The sequence below is a fragment of the Mirounga angustirostris genome, unplaced genomic scaffold, assembly GCF_029215605.1.
Source record: "Mirounga angustirostris isolate CCGP_5_RB_7025 unplaced genomic scaffold, mMirAng1.0.hap1 SCAF_2, whole genome shotgun sequence".
In the NCBI taxonomy this organism is placed as follows: Eukaryota; Metazoa; Chordata; class Mammalia; order Carnivora; family Phocidae; genus Mirounga; species Mirounga angustirostris.
This window is the reverse complement of record NW_026991710.1, coordinates 169929737-169950830: the sequence shown is the minus strand read 5'-3', so window position 1 is coordinate 169950830 and position 21094 is coordinate 169929737. Positions and strand designations below refer to the sequence as shown.

At 42.3% G+C, this 21094-nt stretch overlaps 1 protein-coding gene across 2 annotated transcripts in view; it reads left to right on the top strand.

Annotated features, from left to right (window-relative positions):
- Positions 1–21094, top strand: part of UNC5D (unc-5 netrin receptor D) — a 541726-nt gene that overhangs the window by 492786 nt on the left and 27846 nt on the right. For both annotated transcript variants that reach the window (XM_054508603.2, XM_045879822.2), the window contains 2 exons: positions 12737–12905; positions 14531–14758. In XM_054508603.2, coding sequence (XP_054364578.1) covers positions 12737–12905; positions 14531–14758 — 397 coding nt within the window. The remainder of the gene's footprint in view (positions 1–12736; positions 12906–14530; positions 14759–21094) is intronic.

Below are 21094 nucleotides of genomic sequence, written 5' to 3'. Positions count from 1 at the left end.
TCACAGTGCCATGGGGATAAGCTCACGGAAGAGGGAATAGAGGAGGGAGCAGATAGCCTGCTCCCTGCTCTGATAACCCCAGACCAAGCATCTAGAGCTCCGTATATGTGCGTGTACATGCGTGTGTGGCCATGTGTGTCTGTGTGCACGGGTACTGGGGGGTGAGGGTGGAATTTTGAATCAGATGGAAGATTAAATTTTTAAACTAGTTTTTAGGTCTCCTCTGTTTAATAAATTAAACTATTTTAATAGTTATAGAATCAAAAGGAGAAGTCTTCAAGGGACCCTGATACCGTGGGCAGTTCCAGTAAGCGCAAGTGTTAGAAATTATAGCCGACCCTTGAACAACACAGGTTCGAATGGTGCTCGTCCACCTATATTTTTTTCCAATAAATACAGTACAGCACTGTAAATGTATTTCCTCTTACGATTTCTTTAACATGTTTTCTCTAGCTTACTTTATCATAAGCATACAGTGTGTAATGCATGTAACATACAAAATATGTATCAATCAACTGTTCATGTTCTCAGTAAGGCCTCTCGTCAACAGTAGGCTGTGAAGTTTTGGGGGAGTCAAAAATCATATGCTCATTTTCAACTTGCACTAGGAAAACTAGAGCCACCTAACACCACCTAACTAGACCAATAGATGAAGCTCCCAAAGCAAACCCAGTAACTCAAATCACTGATGATATTGCAGCATTATATATGTGGTGACAGAGATACACAGATGCTAACCAGGATCAAAGGGATGGACCCTGTCTAAAGGCTCGGGGAAGGCTTCCGAGAGGAAGGGACAATTGACTTAAAAACTGAACGTGCGTAAAAGGCATTCCGGTCAACAGGAATGGAATGTGCGAAGGCACAGGGGTACAAATAGGATCATATATTTTGGAACTAAGCAAATCTGAACAAAATATAAAAGGAAGAGTGATAAGGACTAGACTGTGTAGAGGGTTATTTGCTGCCTAGGGGAAATTGACATTTACCTGCTAGATAGGGATGGAGGAAAGATCAGCTTCAGGAGACCCGGTCGTATTTACATTTTCGGTATCTTATCTTCTGCTTTATCTCCACGACCACTCCCCAGTTCACCTCTCCTTATACCAGCACCCTCCTTATGATCACAGTGAAAATATGCCTCATTTTTCCTAGCACGGTTATTAATAGTGTCCTTCATCATCCTCGAAAGTATCTGAGTTTGGACAATAAATTATAGTCACTCTACTTTTGAGTGTCCTTGTCTTTGGTTGTGCACAAGAGATTGGGAGGGGGCGTGTTAATGTGAGCGATGAAGGAGTCGAAGATGATTCCCAGAATTCTACCTTGGGAACCGATGATTAACTAGTTGAGAGAGATTTGCCAGCTGAAGGTCACCTGAGAGTTTGTGGTAATAGTTGCTCCAGGAGCCACTTCAGCTTTCTTTCCAGGGAATAAACACAGCCCTTTGACTTACAGGAAAGGGGGTACAAAGGAAATTGATTAAAGAATAAATCAATACAACTCAAAAACAATATTTATAACCAAGGAAAAAAAAGACAACTGCTGAATCAAAATCCCATGTCGAGCTTTTGGCCACAGTGTGTGGCAACAAATACACTTAGAGCAGGAAATCACGATACTGGACACAAACCCTGCCTGTCTGCTATGTGCAGGGCACAGTCTTCTGCCCACCTTTGTTTTCTTTGCCTCCCTAGCTGGGTAAGAATCTGCCAGTCCTGGAGTTCACTGAAGTGAACTGATAACATACATAACTTGTCAGGAGAGTAGTGTAGACCCAGTCATTGGCATCCCCTGAGAGGTAGAGAAGGATCAGAAAGGAGATGATGGGGGACAGTGAGAACACAGGGATTCTGAAGCCTCAAGTTCCAACTCCCCCGGGACACCTCCCGTCTGAATGGCTGCGAGCAAGTAATTTTCTTTCTCTGGGCCTCAAGTGTACCATCGAGAAATCTTGTATATTATTAGCTGCATTCCAGGATTTTGGTGAGGACAATAAAGTGACATCATATATGACATCATATATATCATATATAAAGTCTCGTGCAAAGTATAAAGTACCATACAAATGCCACCTTTCGATATTATTGTCCTTCATCTGGCCTTATTTTTTCATTGCATAAATAACAAGTTGTTTAGAGTCCCTGGAATTTGCTTTAGCTCTGTCCCGATGATGCTGGGTTCCTTTTTGACTGCTACCACATTCCTAGACTTGGAGGAAAGATCAATGCAGTGATAGCAAACGCATTAACCGTCCACTCTAAAATCAGAGCCTTGTGAAGATATGAAGGACTGTCTGCATCAATTCCTTTGAGTCTACTTCGATCTCTCCTTACATTGGGGCCTATGATTTATACCCTAAAGGCATATTTTATGGAGTCCAAACAGTGGACTTGCGTTCATAGTAGGAGATCAGTGACCAGTCAAGCTGGGCTGGCAGCTTAGGCCACCTTGAACAAGCTCTGTCAGGCTTCCCTTGCTTGATAGTGATGGATAGAAGTGAACAGGTGGCTTCTGTCACTAGTTCTGTTCAATGCTCAGTCACAGATTGGCATCCTGCTTGTTGCTTTAAGTGAGTTTTAGAGATTTTTATTGGAAGAATCGGAATGGCGAACATCTATCCCTTGGAGGGGATCTGGCATTAATGAGCTCTGTATCAGGCAGAGGCAACTGCTGAGGAGGGAAGGTGCTTTCTAAGGAACAAAGGGGCTCTTTCTGCTAGTGCAAGGGGAGCAAATTGCTGCCATTTGGGAAACACATTAATTTGTTCACACTACCAGTGCCATGCAGTGTGATAAAAGGGGCAATTAATCAAATGATAGCTTAATGGCTTAGAAGGGTTAATGCACCTTTAGCTGAAGACCGTGCTCTTTACTGCAGTGAAATCACAGAGGCTCCTTCACAAAGTCATTTCAGTTAGACTAGAATGCCATTACCCCCAAAATGAGAGCAGGGGAAGAGAGAAAGAAGGAAGGAAGGAAAAGAGAAAGGAGTGGGGAGAACTCTCACACTACCGTTTTATGATCTGTTTTTGGAAAGAATTTCCCCGCACCACGCTCCTCACCGTTCCTTCCACCCCATGCCCCCTTGGTCCACAAACAAATATGCATAAATAAAAATTGCCATCATTTTCATCAGAGTACGTTAGAAGCCCTGTGAGCTCACAACGTGAAGTGATTAGAATGGTCCAGAGGAGTCTTTAATTAAAGATGCCATTGACAAGATAACAATGGTTTGTGAATGTTGTTAATAGATCTGAATGGAAGGTGCACCTTAATTCAATAAGAGGAAAGTCATCGGTTCATGAGTTTGATTGTGCATTGTAAAGGAACACCACATACTGTAATTATTTTTATTTGTATGTGCCATCTCTTTTATTGCCCACGCTGGAAGTAGAAATAACCTGTCCTATTAAGATATTTAATATATATCATCCTTTCCACTTCACTTAGTTATAGCCTAATAAAAATGCCAGGAGAACACACCAGCCCACACTAAGGCTGGCCTCCATGCTTTCTAAAACAATCCACACTGCCCTTGAAAAAACCTAGATGACCAACTTCCTAACTCCTTTGGTTATCATCTTTAAGACAAAGGAATAGTAACTTCCCAGGACTCCGTAAAGTGTACGAGATGAGGAGCTTCACTCTGGAAATGAGGATGGGCATGCCCAAAGGTCAACTGATACCTTGTTCCAGTTGTGTAGTGTCTTGGAGACAACAGGGTTTCAGGAAGCAGAAGCAGGGGGATCTCTAGGTTCTACCTTCAAAGTGAACAAGCCATGAAAAGCCAGGTAGCAGACAGAAGAATGCCCCCCCCACACCCAAAAATGTCCACATTCTAATCCCTTGAACCTGTGAATGTTATGCTACATGGCAAAGGGGGCTTTACAGGTGTGATTAAGGTTAAGGACCTTGAGAGGGAGAAATTACCCTGGGTTATGCAGGTGGGCTCATGGAAGGGTCGCTGTAAGAGGAAGGTGCAAGTATCAGCGTCAGATACAGAGTTGTAAGGATGCTCTGCTAGTGGCAGATGGAAGAGGCAAGGAAATGAGTCGTCTCTAGCACCTCAAGAAGGCATGCGGCCCCACTGGCACCTTGATTTTAGCTCAGTAAGATGTCTGACTACAGAACTGCGTGAATAGTGAGTCTGGGTCGTCTCAAGCCACTAAGTCTGTAGCACGGTTATAATGGGAAACTACCTCCAAACTTCTGTTGCAATCACTGTACCTCGGTGCCCCGCCATCATACTAAGACTCAGTCCCTACGAATACACCCTTATAACTCTCATGCTAGTGTTTTACCTTAGAAATGCCAGGTTTGGGGGATGCGGCCCAGGGAATATCGGTTCCTTTCCCTGCCTGCCCCCACACATACCCCTCAACCACCACCACTAACAGGACAGAAGAGTCTAGTCCCCACTTTGTCACGGGCGAGGTCTAACTTTGGCCATATCATTCCACCCCACGCCATGCCTTGTGTTTTGTCATCTGAATAATAATAGTATCGGGGCTGATAACTCCTGGGTCCTTTCCCAGCCTAAAAGAAAATGATCCTAGAAATGGGACTCAGGTTTACCCCAGAAGAGGCTGTTTTTCCCACTCAAGATGTGAGTGCATAGACAACTTGGTAGATAGAAAAACTGTCATAGCCATGTGCCGCATAGACCCACACACTCCTGTCCGGTCTTTCACCGTAAAGCATCTCAATGAGCCATCGTTCAGCTCCTCCTGGTAAACAAGCTGAACACAAGCCCGACACTGCATGAAAGATGAGGCTTAAATTGTGTCTAGGAACTTGTGGCTTACATATGATTTGTGATTCCTTTAGTATATTAATTGGTAAACACCTATCCATGTGTGTGTAGACTAAAGCCGTTTAATGTATGCAAACAGTTTAATCTCTCAGTGTGGTATTGCTCACATTTCAGCAAACTCAGATACGCACTCCAGTATGAACGTAATTCCCCTCCCGCCCCAGCCCCTCTCATGCCATCTCCCCTCCTATGATCCTATTTCAGATAATACTGAGTGGGTGACCCAGATCTTTAAACCCTTTCATCATAGAGCCATATGCTTCTATCCTCAGTGAATTGTGCTTGTTGCTTGTTGAAATCCACTGTTCTCACTGCTCCTTTCCCCACCCCAGCTAATGGAATATAATGGCTTGATGAGCTATAGCATTATTTCCAGTTACTGCTAATCAACCCCCCCCCAACCTGACATCCTTGCTTATTAATCCACACGCTGCTTAGAGAAAGGGGATGTAGGACAGTCCCTGTGTGGTTGTATTTTCCACCCCAGTAGCATCATCTGAGGCCTTAAGACTGAGCATTTAACCTTGACCAGCCTCCAACTTCCATTTCAGAAGCCTACCCTCTCTACATTGGACAGACCACCAAGCCCCTGTTTTCTCAAGAACTACACAATTTTTCTCAAATGTTAGTAGCAGGGCTACCTTGCATGTAAGGAACACAAATAAAAAGTGTATGTTCCTGGGCCCTGTCCCAGAAATATGGAATCAAATTTTTTTTAAGATTTTATTTATTTATTTGTCAAAGAGAGAGAGAACACAAGCACTGGGAGCAGCAGACAGAGGGAGAAGCAGGCTCCCCACTGAGCAGGGAGCCGCATGCGGGACTCAATCCCAGGACCCGGGATCATGACCTGAGCTGAAGGCAGACGATTAACCGACTGAGCCACCCAGGCATTCCCAGAATCAAAATCTTAACTGGCGGTGTCCACAAGTATCATTTTCAATAAGCTGCCCAAAGAATTCTGAACCACTCTATAGTTTCAAGACCACTTAAACACTGAAAGAGGAATCCACAGTGACAAAGAGAAGCTTTTGCTTAACTTCTCTCTTTGTCCTCTGTTTTGCTCCTAACCCCCCATTCTCCCTTTCTAAAAGTCTTTTCTTAACTCACACATGGCAGTTATAGAATGAAAGTCCTCAGGAGACCTGCTAATGGTGTTGGGGTTGACTGATGAGCCACGCTGGCTTTCAGAGGCTCCTCTCCGCAGGAGGTTCTGTGATGTCATTTTCCTGGGGCTTGGCTGAACGATCTGGTCAGAGCTGGAGAATGCGACAGGTATCTGACTCCAATAAAACAACAGGTGTAAGAGAGAAGGAAGGAAGGAGGGAAAAGAGAGGAGGGGGGAGAACTCTCACACTGTCGTTTTATGATCTTGATTTTCATCCACAGCAATGTTAGCATTCAGGTCAATATAGGAGGTTTTTAATGAAAAGAGAAAAAGAGAATAATAAGAGTTAAAACTATGTACCTTCTTGGACAGGAAACTGTAGGACACTGGAGCTACCTTGTTTTCTGAGCTCCAATCTTAAGACTAAGTATAGCTTCCATCTCTCTGCCTTTTATGTCTATTCCATTAAAATATGATTTAATTATGTATCGACCCAGGGTCTGGCATAGTAAAACTATCATTATTCTCCTGCCTGCATTCCTGAGTGATACTCTGGGTAAAGGTGATCAAACCTACATTAATCTATAATATAGACCACGAGGAGGAAAGGCGGGAGCAGTAATTACCGAGCGCAGCATGGCAGACAACAACAACAATGAAAATCTCATCTCGAAATATGGAGCTGGTTGATTTGCTTGAAGAGGGTGACACATTACCAGTCCAGACTCAGGTCAAGAAATACTGAGAGCAAAAGCAAAATGTGCACAGATCCACCTCCAGACCTGCAGTGGATCGCAGTTGCCTCCTGGCAGCGGACCTGTTGAGCGTGACCTTTTGTGGCCACTGGTGTGTGTCTGCATGCTGCATAGTGGCAGTTACCACGTGGCTGGTGTGGCCAAGCTTGGGCCACCAGCTGCAGCGCCTGTTACCCTCTAACGCACATTTTATGCAGTAGTCAGTGACCCCGCTGATCTCATTATAAGAAGTCTGGAGGGCGCCTGGGTGGCTCAGTTGGTTAAGCGACTGCCTTCGGCTCAGGTCATGATCCTGGAGTCCCTGGATCGAGTCCCGCATCGGGCTCCCTGCTCGGCGGGGAGTCTGCTTCTCCCGCTCACCCTCCCCCCTCTCATGCTCTCTTTCTCTATCTCATTCTCTCTCAAATAAATAAATAAAATCTTAAAAAAAAAAAAAAAGAAGTCTGGAAAATTTTCCCTGGGCCTCTATCTTCATTCATTCATTCATTCATTCAAAAAAATTATTTTTGACACATCTTCAAACTTAAGGATGGGGGCGCATGGGTGGCTCAGTGGGTTAAGTGTCCAACTCTTGGTTTCAGCTCAGGTCGGGAGATCGGGCCCTGCATTGGGCTCTGTGCTCAGCACAGAGTCTGCCTGAGATTCTCTCCCTCTCCCTCTGCACCTCCCCCCACTTGCACTCTCTCTCTCTCTCATAAAATCTAAAAAAAAATAAGGAAAAGTTGCAAGAATATCATTTCCAGCCATCCCACAGCTGTATTCACCATTGTTAACATTTTACTAATTTACCATATTCTGCTCTCTCTCCGTATGTGTACGTGTGTGCATATACACACAAAATACAGATCTACATACACACACATATATATTTCTGGAACCATTGTGAACAAGATGTCCTTTTGCCCCTAAATACTTCAGTGTGTAGATCCTAAAAAGGAATTCTCTTATATAACTGCAGCACAATTCTCAAAACCGGGAGATTAACATTGATACACTTCTATTATCTACTCCACAAACTTTATTCATGTTTTGCCTGTTACCTGAATAACGTCCTTTGTAGCAAATGAAAATCCAAGTCCATTCATTACATTCTATTGCCATGTGTCTTTCGTCTCCTGTAATTTGAAACAGTTCCTACATCTGTCTCTATTTTATGACATTGACCCTTTATAAGAGTGTGGATCAGTTCTTTTGTACCATGTCCGTCAATTTAGGCTTGTCTGATAGTTTCCTGTGATTAGATTCAGGTTATATATTATTGGCAGGAATATTACAGACATATGCCAAGTTCTTCTCACTATGTCCTATCAGGAGGTGTGTTCTGTCCATCCATCCCGTGGATTAGTAAAATGTGAACACTGCCAGTGTTAACTTTGATAACTTGGTTAGGTGGTGTCTGCCAAGGTTCTCCACTGTAAAGTAGTATTTTACCCTTTGTAATTAGTAGGTATCTTGTGGGGAGATACTTTCGAACCCTATAAATAGTTCTTATTTCTAAACTTCCACCAAGTAGATTAGCATCTATTCATAATTCTTGACTGAATCAATGTTAGTGTGGTTGGTTGCCAAATGATTTTCTGCATTTATTAGTTGGCTTCCTGCTGCATAAGAGAGTTTTCCCTTCTCATTATTCATTCATATATATATCCATATATCTCATGAATTATGTTATTCAGTGGGTTATAATCCTATACTACCATTATTTACTTTGATACTCAAAATGTTCCAGTTTTTGACCAGTAGGAACTACTTCAAGCTGACTCCTCTGTCCTCCTCAACAACTACTTCTGAGTGCTTACACCTGACATCTAGTAGACATTGTGGATACAGTGACGAACTGGGAAAAAAAAAAAAAAAATTCCCTGGCCTCATAGAGCTTACATTCTCTTTTGTGGGAGACAAAAGGAAACAAATATGTAAATGCTATAGTATATTACCATATATAGTGTATTAACTACAGTTAAGTGTAGTAGAGAAAAGGAAAAGCAAAGGTCAGCTTTGGTGTCAGGAATGGTCAGGGAATGCGTCCCTAGTAGGCATTATTTGAGCAAAAACCTGAAGGGCGTGAGGGAGCCCGTCATGTGGCCGACGGGACGAAAACTTCCAGGCAGCGCGGAGCGCTCCAGAGCAGAACAGCTAGGATTCCTGAAGGTGGGAACACATTGGCATTTTGGGTGGGATTCCACTGGTTGCCGAGTTGAGGACATACTGTGGGAGGTAAGGATGAAGCATTGCCAAGGTGCTTTAAATTCCCTTAAATAGTGCACATCCCTAAGGCCGTGAAATGTTTATTAAAGCATATCTTGCTGGAATGGTAATTTATTGAATCAATTAGCAATCTCAAAAAGCACAGTTCCTATAAAAATAAGGCTCTTCAAAAGGCAGGAAAAATGGGCATTCGGGGTTGGGAGAAGCAGAACCTCCACCCACTGAGCACATATTAGGTATTTTTTGTGTTTTTTTTTGTTTTGTTCTGTTTTGTTTTTAATTCTCACAACAGTCTTAGAGTAGGTGTTATTTTGCATGTAAGGAAAGTGAGGCTCAGAGAGGCCTGGGCTTTCCCTTCTGCCACGCTGTGGTTTTCATGACAGAAAAAGTCAGACGAGGGTTGTGGTATCGAGGGCAGTGCTATGAAGAGTACAGTGAGGACACAAGTGGGACATCGGGATGTTCTTTTACCCGCTTCTTACCTCTGTAGCTACTCTTCCCATGTTTTCCCTCTCTGGTTCTAAACAAAGCAGCAACACGAGTCTTCGTGTCTGACCAGATTACTAGGCAACATGTTCCTGTGACTGTTACGAGCACCCTCTCCCCCATGGATATTCCATGGTTCTCTGCAAAGCTGGCCAGAGTTTTCCCTAGAACTCTCAGCTGCACTGTGTAAGCAGAAATTTGAATTCACAACCTGGTTACCATACAGTTGCCCCACAAACCATCTGGCTGCACAGAACTAGCTCTTAAATTATTGATCTTTTTATATCCATAAGTATTCATAAATATGCACAGCATATGGATGGATGGATGGATGGATGGATCAAACACAAGGAAAAAGACAAGTAGCAAAAGTCGAACACAGCCAGACTTTTCCAACTACATTAGAGTGCGTGATGCCCGGAGCTGGTTCCTAGGATAGGCCCTGCAATCACTGCTGTTATTAGTTCACAGTTATCATTAGCTCACAGCAATTTTAGCAAAATGTGGGGGTTTTTGTTTGTTTTTTGTTTGTTTGTTTGTTCTCCTAGCAAGAGCATGAGTACTTCCTTATCAGATGTACTCTGGGAAAACTGAAATGCCATCCATACTGTCCTTAGGAATCTTCATTTTTGCCCAGGCCCAATTAAAGCCTTCTCTCCCCAGACCTCCGTCCTCCAGTTTCCTAAGTCTGTATCCATGACGACACTTGGACTACATTTTCCCCCTGTCTTCACTTGGAATGTCACGAGAGCCAGCAGCCCGACCAGAAATCTGCTAGTGGTTACAGAGAAGGAAAGTACATCCTGTCACAGAGATCAGGAGCCTGTGTACGAGTCAGAAATTTAGGGTGCATTTTGCAGCTCATCGTTTTGACGGACTACTCTGTGACCTTATGCTGTTAACACCTGCCTCCACAGGTGTGTGAAGAGCTTTAATTAATATTTGTAAATCTCCCTGATTGCCATAGATAGAAGATGGCGGAGAGGGACAAATTATTATTAATCATGGGGGCGGGGGCAATGGAGAGATTTAAGTTTTGCTCCTTCACCAGAGACCTACACCCACAATGTTTTTACAGTAGGAGGATTAGATATAAATCTTGATTTACTTCCTTTGCACTGGTGGAAATGCCCAGTGCCTGCTTAATGCAAAGCGCCGGTTGCCGGCTCTGCCTGAGACTCAATGTGCTCTGCCTCTGCCTCCTAATGCTATTTAAGTTATTACGGGAAGGAGCGTTGCTATTGATGAGTGTGAGAGTTCATCTAATTAGCTGATTTCAGTTCATTTGGCATTAAATAATTCCCCAAATTCCCATATGTTTGAACAATATGTTCAACAAGGGGGATGATTCTCTGAAAGCAATTAAATAGTTCTTTTAGGAGAGCTTGTCATCGGTCACTCATAAGCATCCCTGCTATTCCTGTCTGTGATAAAGGCAAGCAGCAATTATACGGAAAGTGCTTAACCTTCGCTAATGGTCGCTGGCAGGCATCCACAGACAAGCCGCCACGCCATGCTGCTTAGAGCTCACACTGGAATTTTACCTTTCCCCCCTCCCCGCCCCCCCCCCCCCCGCAAACCTCAAGTATATTATTGTATCCAGGCTGTTCAGCCAGCATTTGTTATTGCTCATACACTACTTTCCATCCCCGCCCACCTCGCCTGCCTGCTTTGCTTAAAGGGAGATGTAGACATATTTTCAGTTCCCCTTGCACCCTGGTTGTATGGGAAGAATTGTCAACTTTGGACAGTGGTTGCCTCTGTGGATGAAGTTTGCAAATCCGTCTTCGGGGCTTCCTGAAAGGGGGGAGGACACTGCATTCATGTTCAGGTCTGTTTTAGATAGAATAGAGAGACGATGTCCCTGCCCCCTTCTGTGTCTGGACTTGTAATGCAGAAGCAAATTACAGGTCATGAGCTAGAGTAGGACCATTCCTAACAAGCAATGTCAACAAAAGCAGCTCAGAAACATGTACTCATAAGAAAACTGTCTGTTTATACAAGACCATGGAAAAGGTGGCATCTTTTGGTGATAAATTTCATCTTTATCTTGCTCAAGTGGTGGCTTTTTTGATGAGGGATGACATATTTAAATGCCCTTCCTAGGTCGGGTAAGAGAAAACTTCTGTATTAATACCAATCCCAGTGCTCATGTAGCATTGTTCATCTGAGAGTCATAAATGGCTTTATGGACTATATTCTATATCACTGTACTTCTTACAAGTGATAATACAGGCCCCCCAAAAATCAGATAGCTTGTTCAAAAACACAGAAGCAGTTGGGGAAGAATGAACAGACTTCTGGCCTATAAGCCAGCCCACCTTACCATTTGGGGACAGAGATTAAAACCAAAAGACAAGAAATTGAAAGAAACATTCAATGATATCATTTCCCTTTAGTTAAATTTCACCTCCTTTTATTATTTCATGACTCTGTATTCCCATTGTGAATAATTCACAATACAGAAAAGTGTCCACACTAGGTTTGGGTGGAATGACTTTCAATTTAGAACTAAAATAGTGAGGAGTTGATGTATTTGATTATACACATTTGTAACTGTCTACCATGCTATCACTATATAACCTAGGTATTTGTGCATTGGCAGAAAACAAATGTTTTCAAAACCAGCAGTGACATACTCAATCTGGGTATGTCTGAAGGTTGCTTTGTTCGTAATAATTTTTTTTGACTTATTAGCATTAAAAATGTTTGTAGAACGTGTTGTTGGGAGGAAGGAATCTGATGGGAAGATTACCCGGTCAGCAGTTCCTACAAAGCTCTCGGCTTTGGTCATTGATAATGTTATCAACGGGAATAAGGATTCAGCAGCCGGTGTGTGACACACCAGCTAAGTCTTTGCTCTCTTCTGTTCTGCCCTATATTTCTGAAGAAGCACCTGTCATTTTGTTTGTCAAAACCTAGATTTGAGGGCGCCAGGGTGGCTCAGTTGGTTAAGCGACTGCCTTCGGCTCAGGTCATGATCCTGGAGTCCCGGGATCAAGTCCCGCATCGGGCTCCTTGCTCGGCGGGGAGTCTGCTTCTCCCTCTGACCCTCCCCCCTCTCATGTTCTCTCTATCTCATTCTCTCTCTCAAATAAATAAATAAAATCTTTAAAACAAACAAACAAACAAAAAAAAAAAAACCTAGATTTGAAATCTAAGCTAAACTCAGTCCACGAGCTTGAGCCATTCAGGATAAATGGCTGTCACCCAGACCAGCCCTGGGCACGTGGGGTGCCATCCAGGAAGGAATCCTGGGAAACCCTTTTCCTCAGCCTCAAGAAAGCCCCAGTCTATAACTAAATTCTCATTCAAATGCGCCCCCTTCTTTACACGCTTCTTGTATCCTCTCCCAACCGTAAAGCCTCCAGTCCGATGGATCCGAGGTGCTCCTGAGTCCTGAAGTCACCTGTGGCCCTCCAGACATGATCGTCACCACTCCCTTTGCATTGACCATACCACACTGTGCGGACGTCAGTTCTGAGCACTGGAACATCCATTTAAAGAAGCGGACGCAGCAGGGCAAGTGGGAGGTGAGACCCTAGTCTTCCTTTTGAAAAAATAGGATTTGGCTTCCACCATGGGATAGATTTAACCTTACCCTCTTTTAACACGAGTTTGCCGTGAAATATGTAAGCATTTTCTTGTTTTTTCAGAGGGTTGATGGCATGTGCTTTACAATATCCTCAAGGTATTGGCTAGTGTTTTTCCATACTAATGGAAAAGAGAAGCAAGAGAGGATCCAGAGCTTCTCTCTTTGCTTTTAGAATACAGTTGTAATTACCCACACAGACACGTACCGTTATGCGCCCATTCCTGGTATATAAAACCTTTACTTCTGTCCTTCCTCCCAGAGTGTGTCCCTGTCTGAATTGACTTTCCCTGCGGCCTCCGCGGAGGGAGGTCAGGAGGGGGCTCAGGGCATACAGGCTGTGTTCATAAAAGAAACTTCTAATCCTAGGGATTAGAACATGTTGAAATGTTCAGCAACACAGTAGTTGCTAAATATATTCTGGTGAATTAATGAAGGCATTGAGAATTATTGAGCGTAGGTTGCCCTGTGTATAGGAGTACATATGAAAGTGATACGGTCCAAGGGAGAGCAGAAGAGAGACAAGAAAATGAGGAAGTGTATGAGGAGGGTAACAACAAGAGAGACAGACACAGCAACGATTGCACTGTTATTACTATTTTAAGTGAAACCTCTGATTTATCTGTCTGATAGGGATTCCTTTTATGTCTGTCTGAAGTCAGTTTGCATGAAAGCAGGTGAATTATCTTGCTGGAACACAATGACCTGTTCCAGCTAGCCCTGGGATCGTCCCTCCCAGGAGGTGCTTCAGGCAAAAGGAATAAAAGGAAAATCTTGTTTTTTTAGGAGAAGAAAATTCCCATTTGCTACAATGGATTACATTTACCCTGCCCAGCTCTCTCTGCAACTAGCCTGTACTCTTTGTTGCAAATGCATTCTGCTGTTTATTCAGCCCTGGTACAACCAGGGGCACGTTTTGCGGGCATGAAGTTCCATGGGTTTCATAAAGGGGCAGGATTTTGCTCTTTTCCATTATGGTTTGCTTTGCCTTGATTTTTACCACTTTAGTTTTTCAGTTGAGCACTTCCTCACAAGCTTTTCATCCAGATGGTGTTATATTTATGCTCTACCCAGCCAGTCACACAAACCAAAGTTCTTATCAGGGAAGGTGAAATATTCTCGTACATCTTATCAAAACCATTTATTTAACGGTCCCTCATGAATGAATTTGGTGGAAAGAGGATAAAATATTTGAAGGAAAATAAATATTACCTTAAGGATATTGAATGAGATTTTCAGAAATAGACCTTTTTCAAGACAGAGTTTGCTTGTCGGGTGTTAATATTTAAGGTTTTTCTTAAATTCAGCACTGCACAAATTAACTGAAAAAAAGGAGAATTTTGGAAATGAGTTTTGTTGTAACCTATAGAATTCCAACACACTGAATAGAACTATTTCTTGAGTTCCCCATGTAAGCAGTTATTTTGCTAGAAAAAGTGCATTTAACATCAAGGAAATGAGGACAATAAAAATACTCTGAAAAAACTGTGTCTGTCCATGCAAAGTCATTGTTAAATCAGACCTTATTTCCAAGCTGAAACAATTTCATACACCGTTTCCCCACAGGAAGTGATGTCAGTGGAGGATGAATCCACATCCTGTTACTGCCTTTTGGACCCCTTTGCATGTCACGTGCTCCTCGACAGCTTCGGGACCTATGCCCTCACTGGAGAACCAATCACAGATTGTGCCGTGAAACAGCTCAAGGTGGCGGTTTTTGGCTGTATGTCCTGTAACTCTCTGGATTACAACTTGAGAGTCTACTGTGTGGACAATACTCCTTGGGCATTTCAGGTCAGCCTTTTCTCTAGAATTCTTCTTTTGGTATCATGAAAGCATGGGGTTTCCTAAAGATCAGTATCAATAGAGAATACTATTGCTGAGGGTCTGCAAAATGAAGACACACCACTGACTTGCTGGGGATACGTATCCTAAAGCAAGAGTTGTGTTATGGTATGTCTGATAATGTGCTGAGGCCCGAGGACATGAGGTACTTGGCACTCAAGAATAGAGAAGAGTCGGGGCGCCTGGGTGGCTCAGTCGGTTAAGCATCTGCCTTCAGCTCAGGTCATGATCCCGGGGTCCTGGGATCGAGTCCCGCATGGGGCTCCCTGCTCAGAGGGGAGTCAGCTTCTCCCTCTCCCTCTGACCCTCTCTCTGCTCATGTGCGTGCACGAGCTCTCTCTCTCTCTCTCTCTGTCTCTCTCAAATAAATAAAATATTTAAAAAAGAATAGAGAAGAGTTACATAAATACATACAGAAAACACTGTGTGCTGAATTATCAACTGACTTAGCAGTCTAGTCAGATTCAGAAAACAGAGACCCAATTGCAATAGATCAGAGAACAATCTCTGAGAGCCCTTTGTGAACCTTCATGGATGTCATTTAGGAGCAAAAGAGAAAGAGCTACCATGTCAAGAAAGGAGAATGGCATGAGCCACAGGAACAGCAAGAGTTATTTGATGTGCAGAAGGCAATCGCTTGAACAACTGAAGGGTATAGTTTGGGAACAACAATTATAAATCCTATCGATCAGCAGGCAGTCATATTATATCCTGGATACATAGTCTATTAATAATTAGGGCTACTAAGGCAGAGATAGTTCAAGGTTCCTTTCCATTTTTGGTACTTTTAATCATGTAAGACTCATTTTAAATTAGCTACTCACGAAGAGTACGAGTTTATTAATAGCAGCAAGGATAATGCAGAAGTGCCTGTGTAAGCTCTGCCCATATATAAATAGCATAGCTCTCCTGACACACCTCATCCCAGATCCCTGCTATTCCAGTCCTGGATCATTAAGTCCATTATGCAGAGCATTTCCTCAGTAACTAGCTTTTAAGACACTGAGCTGGAAAACTCATGTTTACCAATAGAAGACATACAATGACCTGAATCCTGAACATAAGCCAGTAAAGGAGACACAATGCCAACCTATGTTCTTGAAACTTCCTCATCTCTTAAGTAGCACAGGTCATTTTGAAAGGCACACTTAATATATGGCTGCTCATAAAAGAGCCTTTTTTCAGAGGGGCACCATTTTGTAGAGGAAAGAACTTCCATGTGAGTTGTGAAACGTCATCCTATGATTGCTATTTGATAATCTTAATCTGCTTTCGCCACCCCTAATAAGAACATTTTTCCAAAATAAAACGCATTAATAGACATTCAGCAACCAAAAATAATGAGTTGAGGTCATTACTACCACTGAATGCATCATGACTCAAGTCAGATGTTTAGTAACTTGGCCAGATTTTGAAGGCTGAGTCAACTGGAGTAAACACGGGGGGCCTTGGAGGATTTCCAGCCTCCAGGCTCATATGGACAACCCACTGCCGACCAGTGTGCCTGTGAGGATCTGTTCATCACAACTGCCTTGGAAGTCGGCCCTCATAGCCATTTTGATCTCACTTTGAATAATGCTGATATCTATTATATACCAGTAAGTTTGACATTTGCCTAAAGAAAAAACTAAGTGACTTTCAGATAATCTATTCTCATTCCTCTTGATTGCTACCAGATTCTGCAACAGCTCAACTGTTCACAGATGAATATGAATTGCAGTGGAAGTCATGAAAATGAGGCCCTAAACACAGCTTTTCCAAACCACTCTCCTTTCCTATGGGTAATAGACCCTTCTTCATCAGTACTAGGGAAAATGGTATTCTTCCTCTAAATTGAATCCAAATATCTTTATTTCATCATTTAGAGATACTTCTTAAAACACTGTAATTTTGCATTAGAGAAATGTTTTCCAGTAGAAATACTCTTGACCCCATTTGTCATAATCTATTTATCTCCAGTGATTCTCTCTCCTAGTATGTCCAATAAAGCTCATTTTAAAGGGGGGGCTTGGTTGTACTTGCTATTGACAGGATGTAGTGACAGGTATCATGAGCAACAAAAGCCAGGCTTCCCCCTGGGGTGGTGAGAGATTGTCAGCCTTGGTTGAATAACTTTTCTGGCCCACAGAAAGATTGCAACACAACTTGTAGCTTTTCAGAACACAACTGTGCGGTCTACGGTCTTGATCTCTGGGTTTTGTTTCTGAGAGAATCTGGCTTTCTGGATTTTTACCTTCCTAATAAGTGAACATGTTCAGGGCCTTCTGCCCAGGTTCCTTTAAAACCACTTCAACATCCCAAATCATCCGTGTCACGTTTCTCACAGCTTTGTATGTGGTATTTAATGAGAGGGGAAAATTATATAGTTACTAACCCATTAAAACTGTTCCACTTTAAGAAAGCCTTAGCAACAATTCACTCTTTGAACCTCTAGCAGACTTCACACATTAATATTAGCTCCCCCAACTTGTGTGGTATGAGCTGAAAATATTGTATACAGTGATGACTCATGTTCTATAACTCGGATAGAACCCTGACTTCTTAGTCAAAAGTAATGGGTCATCTTTCAAGAAGCATTTCTACTGAAATTGACTGTACTGGCATTTGCCTCCATCATCACGGTGTTAAAAATGTTTCTTGTGACTTAGAAACAGGTACAAGCTTGGTTGCAATAGTTGCTATGTTTATTGTAGTGCATCTTTCATGTCTCAAAGAAATAGCAACATATATGTGCCCAACTAGGACTGTCCTCTTGATCAAGAAAGAAGCCTGGTTGAAGATCATGGTGACGTCTTTCATTTTATTCATAGCTTATTGAAGTTATGTCCAATAAAATAAGTAAAATCTCCCCCCTCACTGGAAACCTTGGAAGGAGACAGCTTCCCAACCCAAGTCTTCTGTCCTCTTAGAACCAGTGAGGGTCTGGCGACATAATGGTCCCACCAAACTGTAGTCCTGTGGAGGGTTTTAGTCCTGGAACAGAAACATTGTCCCTTTCCAGGCTTGCCCTCCTCCCCTGTACCTCCTGCAGGGGCTGCTCTGCTGGCTTCTCCTTTGCTCTGGGGTTATTTCATCTGAATAATAGTACTGGTTTCTCTCAATGACAAAAACAAAAGACCACCTACACCTTGGTAAGACATAATTTAGTTTCAGGTTTTTGAAGACCTGTTCTGATAAATACATCTACAACTGTCTTTGGGAAGTTAAATCGGCTATGTTTGTTTTTTTTTAACTAAAAATCTGCCTGAAGGTGAGAAGAGAATAAGAGAACAACCCATGACTTCTTGTCCTTCCTGTTCCTGTGTTTCTATGATAATTAGAGCTGCCATTTTGTGTGTGTGTGTGTGTGTGTGTGCTTGACATCATCTCCTTTGGTGAATTCAAACCAAAGGTTGAGGAATGGTGGTATATTTATAAAACAGTAACATTTTAAGACCTAGGTTTCTGTTACTGTCTGTTTTATTTCTTTCTGTATCTGTCTCACATGGGTGTGCACGCATGCACACACACACACAGCTCAAACAAACCTTGAACTCAGGGAAAGCAAGGAATTAAACACTTGCCCCATCTTAGGAAGAAAAAAAGGAAAAACAACTAGTTTTTTTTCTCCATTGCTCCCAGCCCTCCTATTCAGTACCTCTCGATACTCATTACTTGCTTGGCATTAATGTGGATTTAGAATCTAATTTCAAAGGATTTCCTCCAGATGTAGTTCTTGTGTTTATCAATAATGCAACCTTGGGAAATATTGTTCACGTAAAGCATTTAAAGGAACACACCACAGCGACATAATTTCTGTGTGTGTGTATGTGTGTGTGCGTGCACACGCACATGCTTAAGTTCAAACGGTTTTGTCTCACAAATATGTAAATTCGGCCTGCCTGTTTTAGTATCCCTGAAGCCCACCTGAATATTGCTGCCTGTCTCATTAAATCAACATAAAGAGCTCACAAAGCTCAGGCTTTTCCTGGCCACAACTCCAGGATCTGGATAGCTAACAGCCCCCAGTGTGAAATGAGGAGGGAGACAGACTAGAACCACCACCAACCATAGCCTTTGGGTACATTTTATAGGAAATAAGCTGGCCAGACCCTATTTTCTGGTTTAATTAATGCAGATATCAATTTAACAATAGAACTGGAGATTTAACATAAGGTCCTTGTCATATAGGAGGCAGATAGGAAAAATGAAGCGAGTATCAGGCCTCACGCTTGGGGTGATATATCCACTGAGTGACTCAGAACTAGTTCAACAGAGTTGTTTGTATCAGTGATTCTCAAACCCAGCTGGGCATCAGAATCATCCGAAAAGCATTTAAAAATACAGATGTCCAGGCCCAGCCCTGAAAAGAGTACAGTAGGTTGTGGGCATAACTGGGAATTCTTTGCTAAGTATAATTTATTATTTTTGTACTCAGGAGTTTCTTTAACTCTGAAGCTGGTTGTGCCTTTATAAATATATAAATACAATGATTAGTTCCTTATTGGGCTTCTTCATTTTAATAATTACTTGTTGTGTTACAGAATAACTAGGATTGCTTAATATTTTGTACAAGATTATGAGACACTGGTTCAATGTGTGGAGATGAAAGTAAGCTTTAAAAAAAAGCAAAAATAAATCATGGTTGTATTTAAATTGGAGGCCCTAAAGCAGGAATTTCTAAAAGTACCATTTTCCTCTGTGATAATTATAAGTGGACATCTATTAAAAATTTCTAATATTCCCCACTCTGCATTTCAGGGACCGCTTAGGCAGTATATATAACCATAGGGCAAATACAGACTGACTTATGTCGTCTTTATATATATCTTGCACAGTGAAAAATTATTTACGGGACAGAGTTAATAACAGTCTGACCTTCACATGACTCAAAAAAAAAAAAAAAAATCAAGCATAGGATAGAAAAAGGCAGGGAAATGTAGAAAAAATACTAGACCACAGTCAAGTTGCCCTGTTTTAGTCTTCGTTCCATCACTAACCCTGTAACTTGAGGAAGAGGACTTTCTTTGGGGGTAAGGTTGGGCTTCAAATTTTCATCTCTTAACAAGGTACGTGATAATTTAAAACTACAGTTCTCTTCTGGTGTGATGGTGCTCGATATGACTTCTAAATATTAAAATAGCCTAGCGCTACACTAAGAAGTGCACCATCTTGCACAAGACACTTCATCTTCTGACCTCAATTTACTTCTCTGTACATTCAGGCAAGTTAGATTATTTGAAGAAAAGGGGTATGCTTTAGAGAGCCCAAATATACTTTGAAGAGTCCACACTGTTGTTATTGTGTGGCGTTCACGTGGTTTTAATAAGTACATTCCTTATTTGTACTTGTTTCTAACCTTACACTAGAATTGCAAAAAGAGCTTAATAGAGTATCAGGCTGATGATTTTGCTTGGCCATGAATAAGCCCAGCTAAGGAACAGAGGCCTAAAGAAAATAAGTAACCTGCTGAAGACCATGGAAATGTGACTGGAGTCCTGTGCCTCCAATTTTGGTTTACAAGATTCATCGTCTTTTGAGTATATGCAGTCCCCCAGAGATTCTTATACACCTTAAAACCTGAGTATCCATGTTCTAAAATTAAGTACAAAGTCCTTAGCATAGCAAGCGAGAATTCATGATTTGATTTTCATCACCTCCAGCCACTCACTTTCTACCCTAACCTATCCCAGCTCTGCCTCGCCTCATACCTTTGTGCATACCCTGCTCACTGCCCCCAGTACACACCCCTGCCTTCTCCTGTGACTATCCCCGATCTTTAACTTCAAGGTTCAGCTCAAATATCACTTCTTCTGGTAATTCCACACTTCTTTTCCTGGCCTCTCTTCCCATCTGGGTTAGGCTATACCCTGTACTTTGCCTTGACCTCCTAGGTAGACATGTATTTGTAATACTTAGATATGATAATCAGATGCCTACTGTACTGAGCCTCTCACTAGACTGTGAGCTCCCTGGTGGTGGAGATGGTTTTATAAACTCAGAGTCCAGCTCAAGCATAGCTCCAGTGGACACTCATTAAATCTCAACAAGGAACCAGTGATCAGCATCTGTAAAAGACCTCAACTCAGCATTTGGAGTAAATTATCTCTCCTCCCCATCCTGCCATGATCCTTCCACTCTTTGTAGCCCCCATCAGATGCCAGTCACTATGTTGTCATGCTCAACTCCTAGACCCACACTGTTAGGAACTACCTAGCACTCTGTTGTTCAGTATAGTAATTACCAACCGCATGTGGATATTTAAATTTAAGTTAATTAAAATGAAAAACTCAGTTCCTTCCTCGC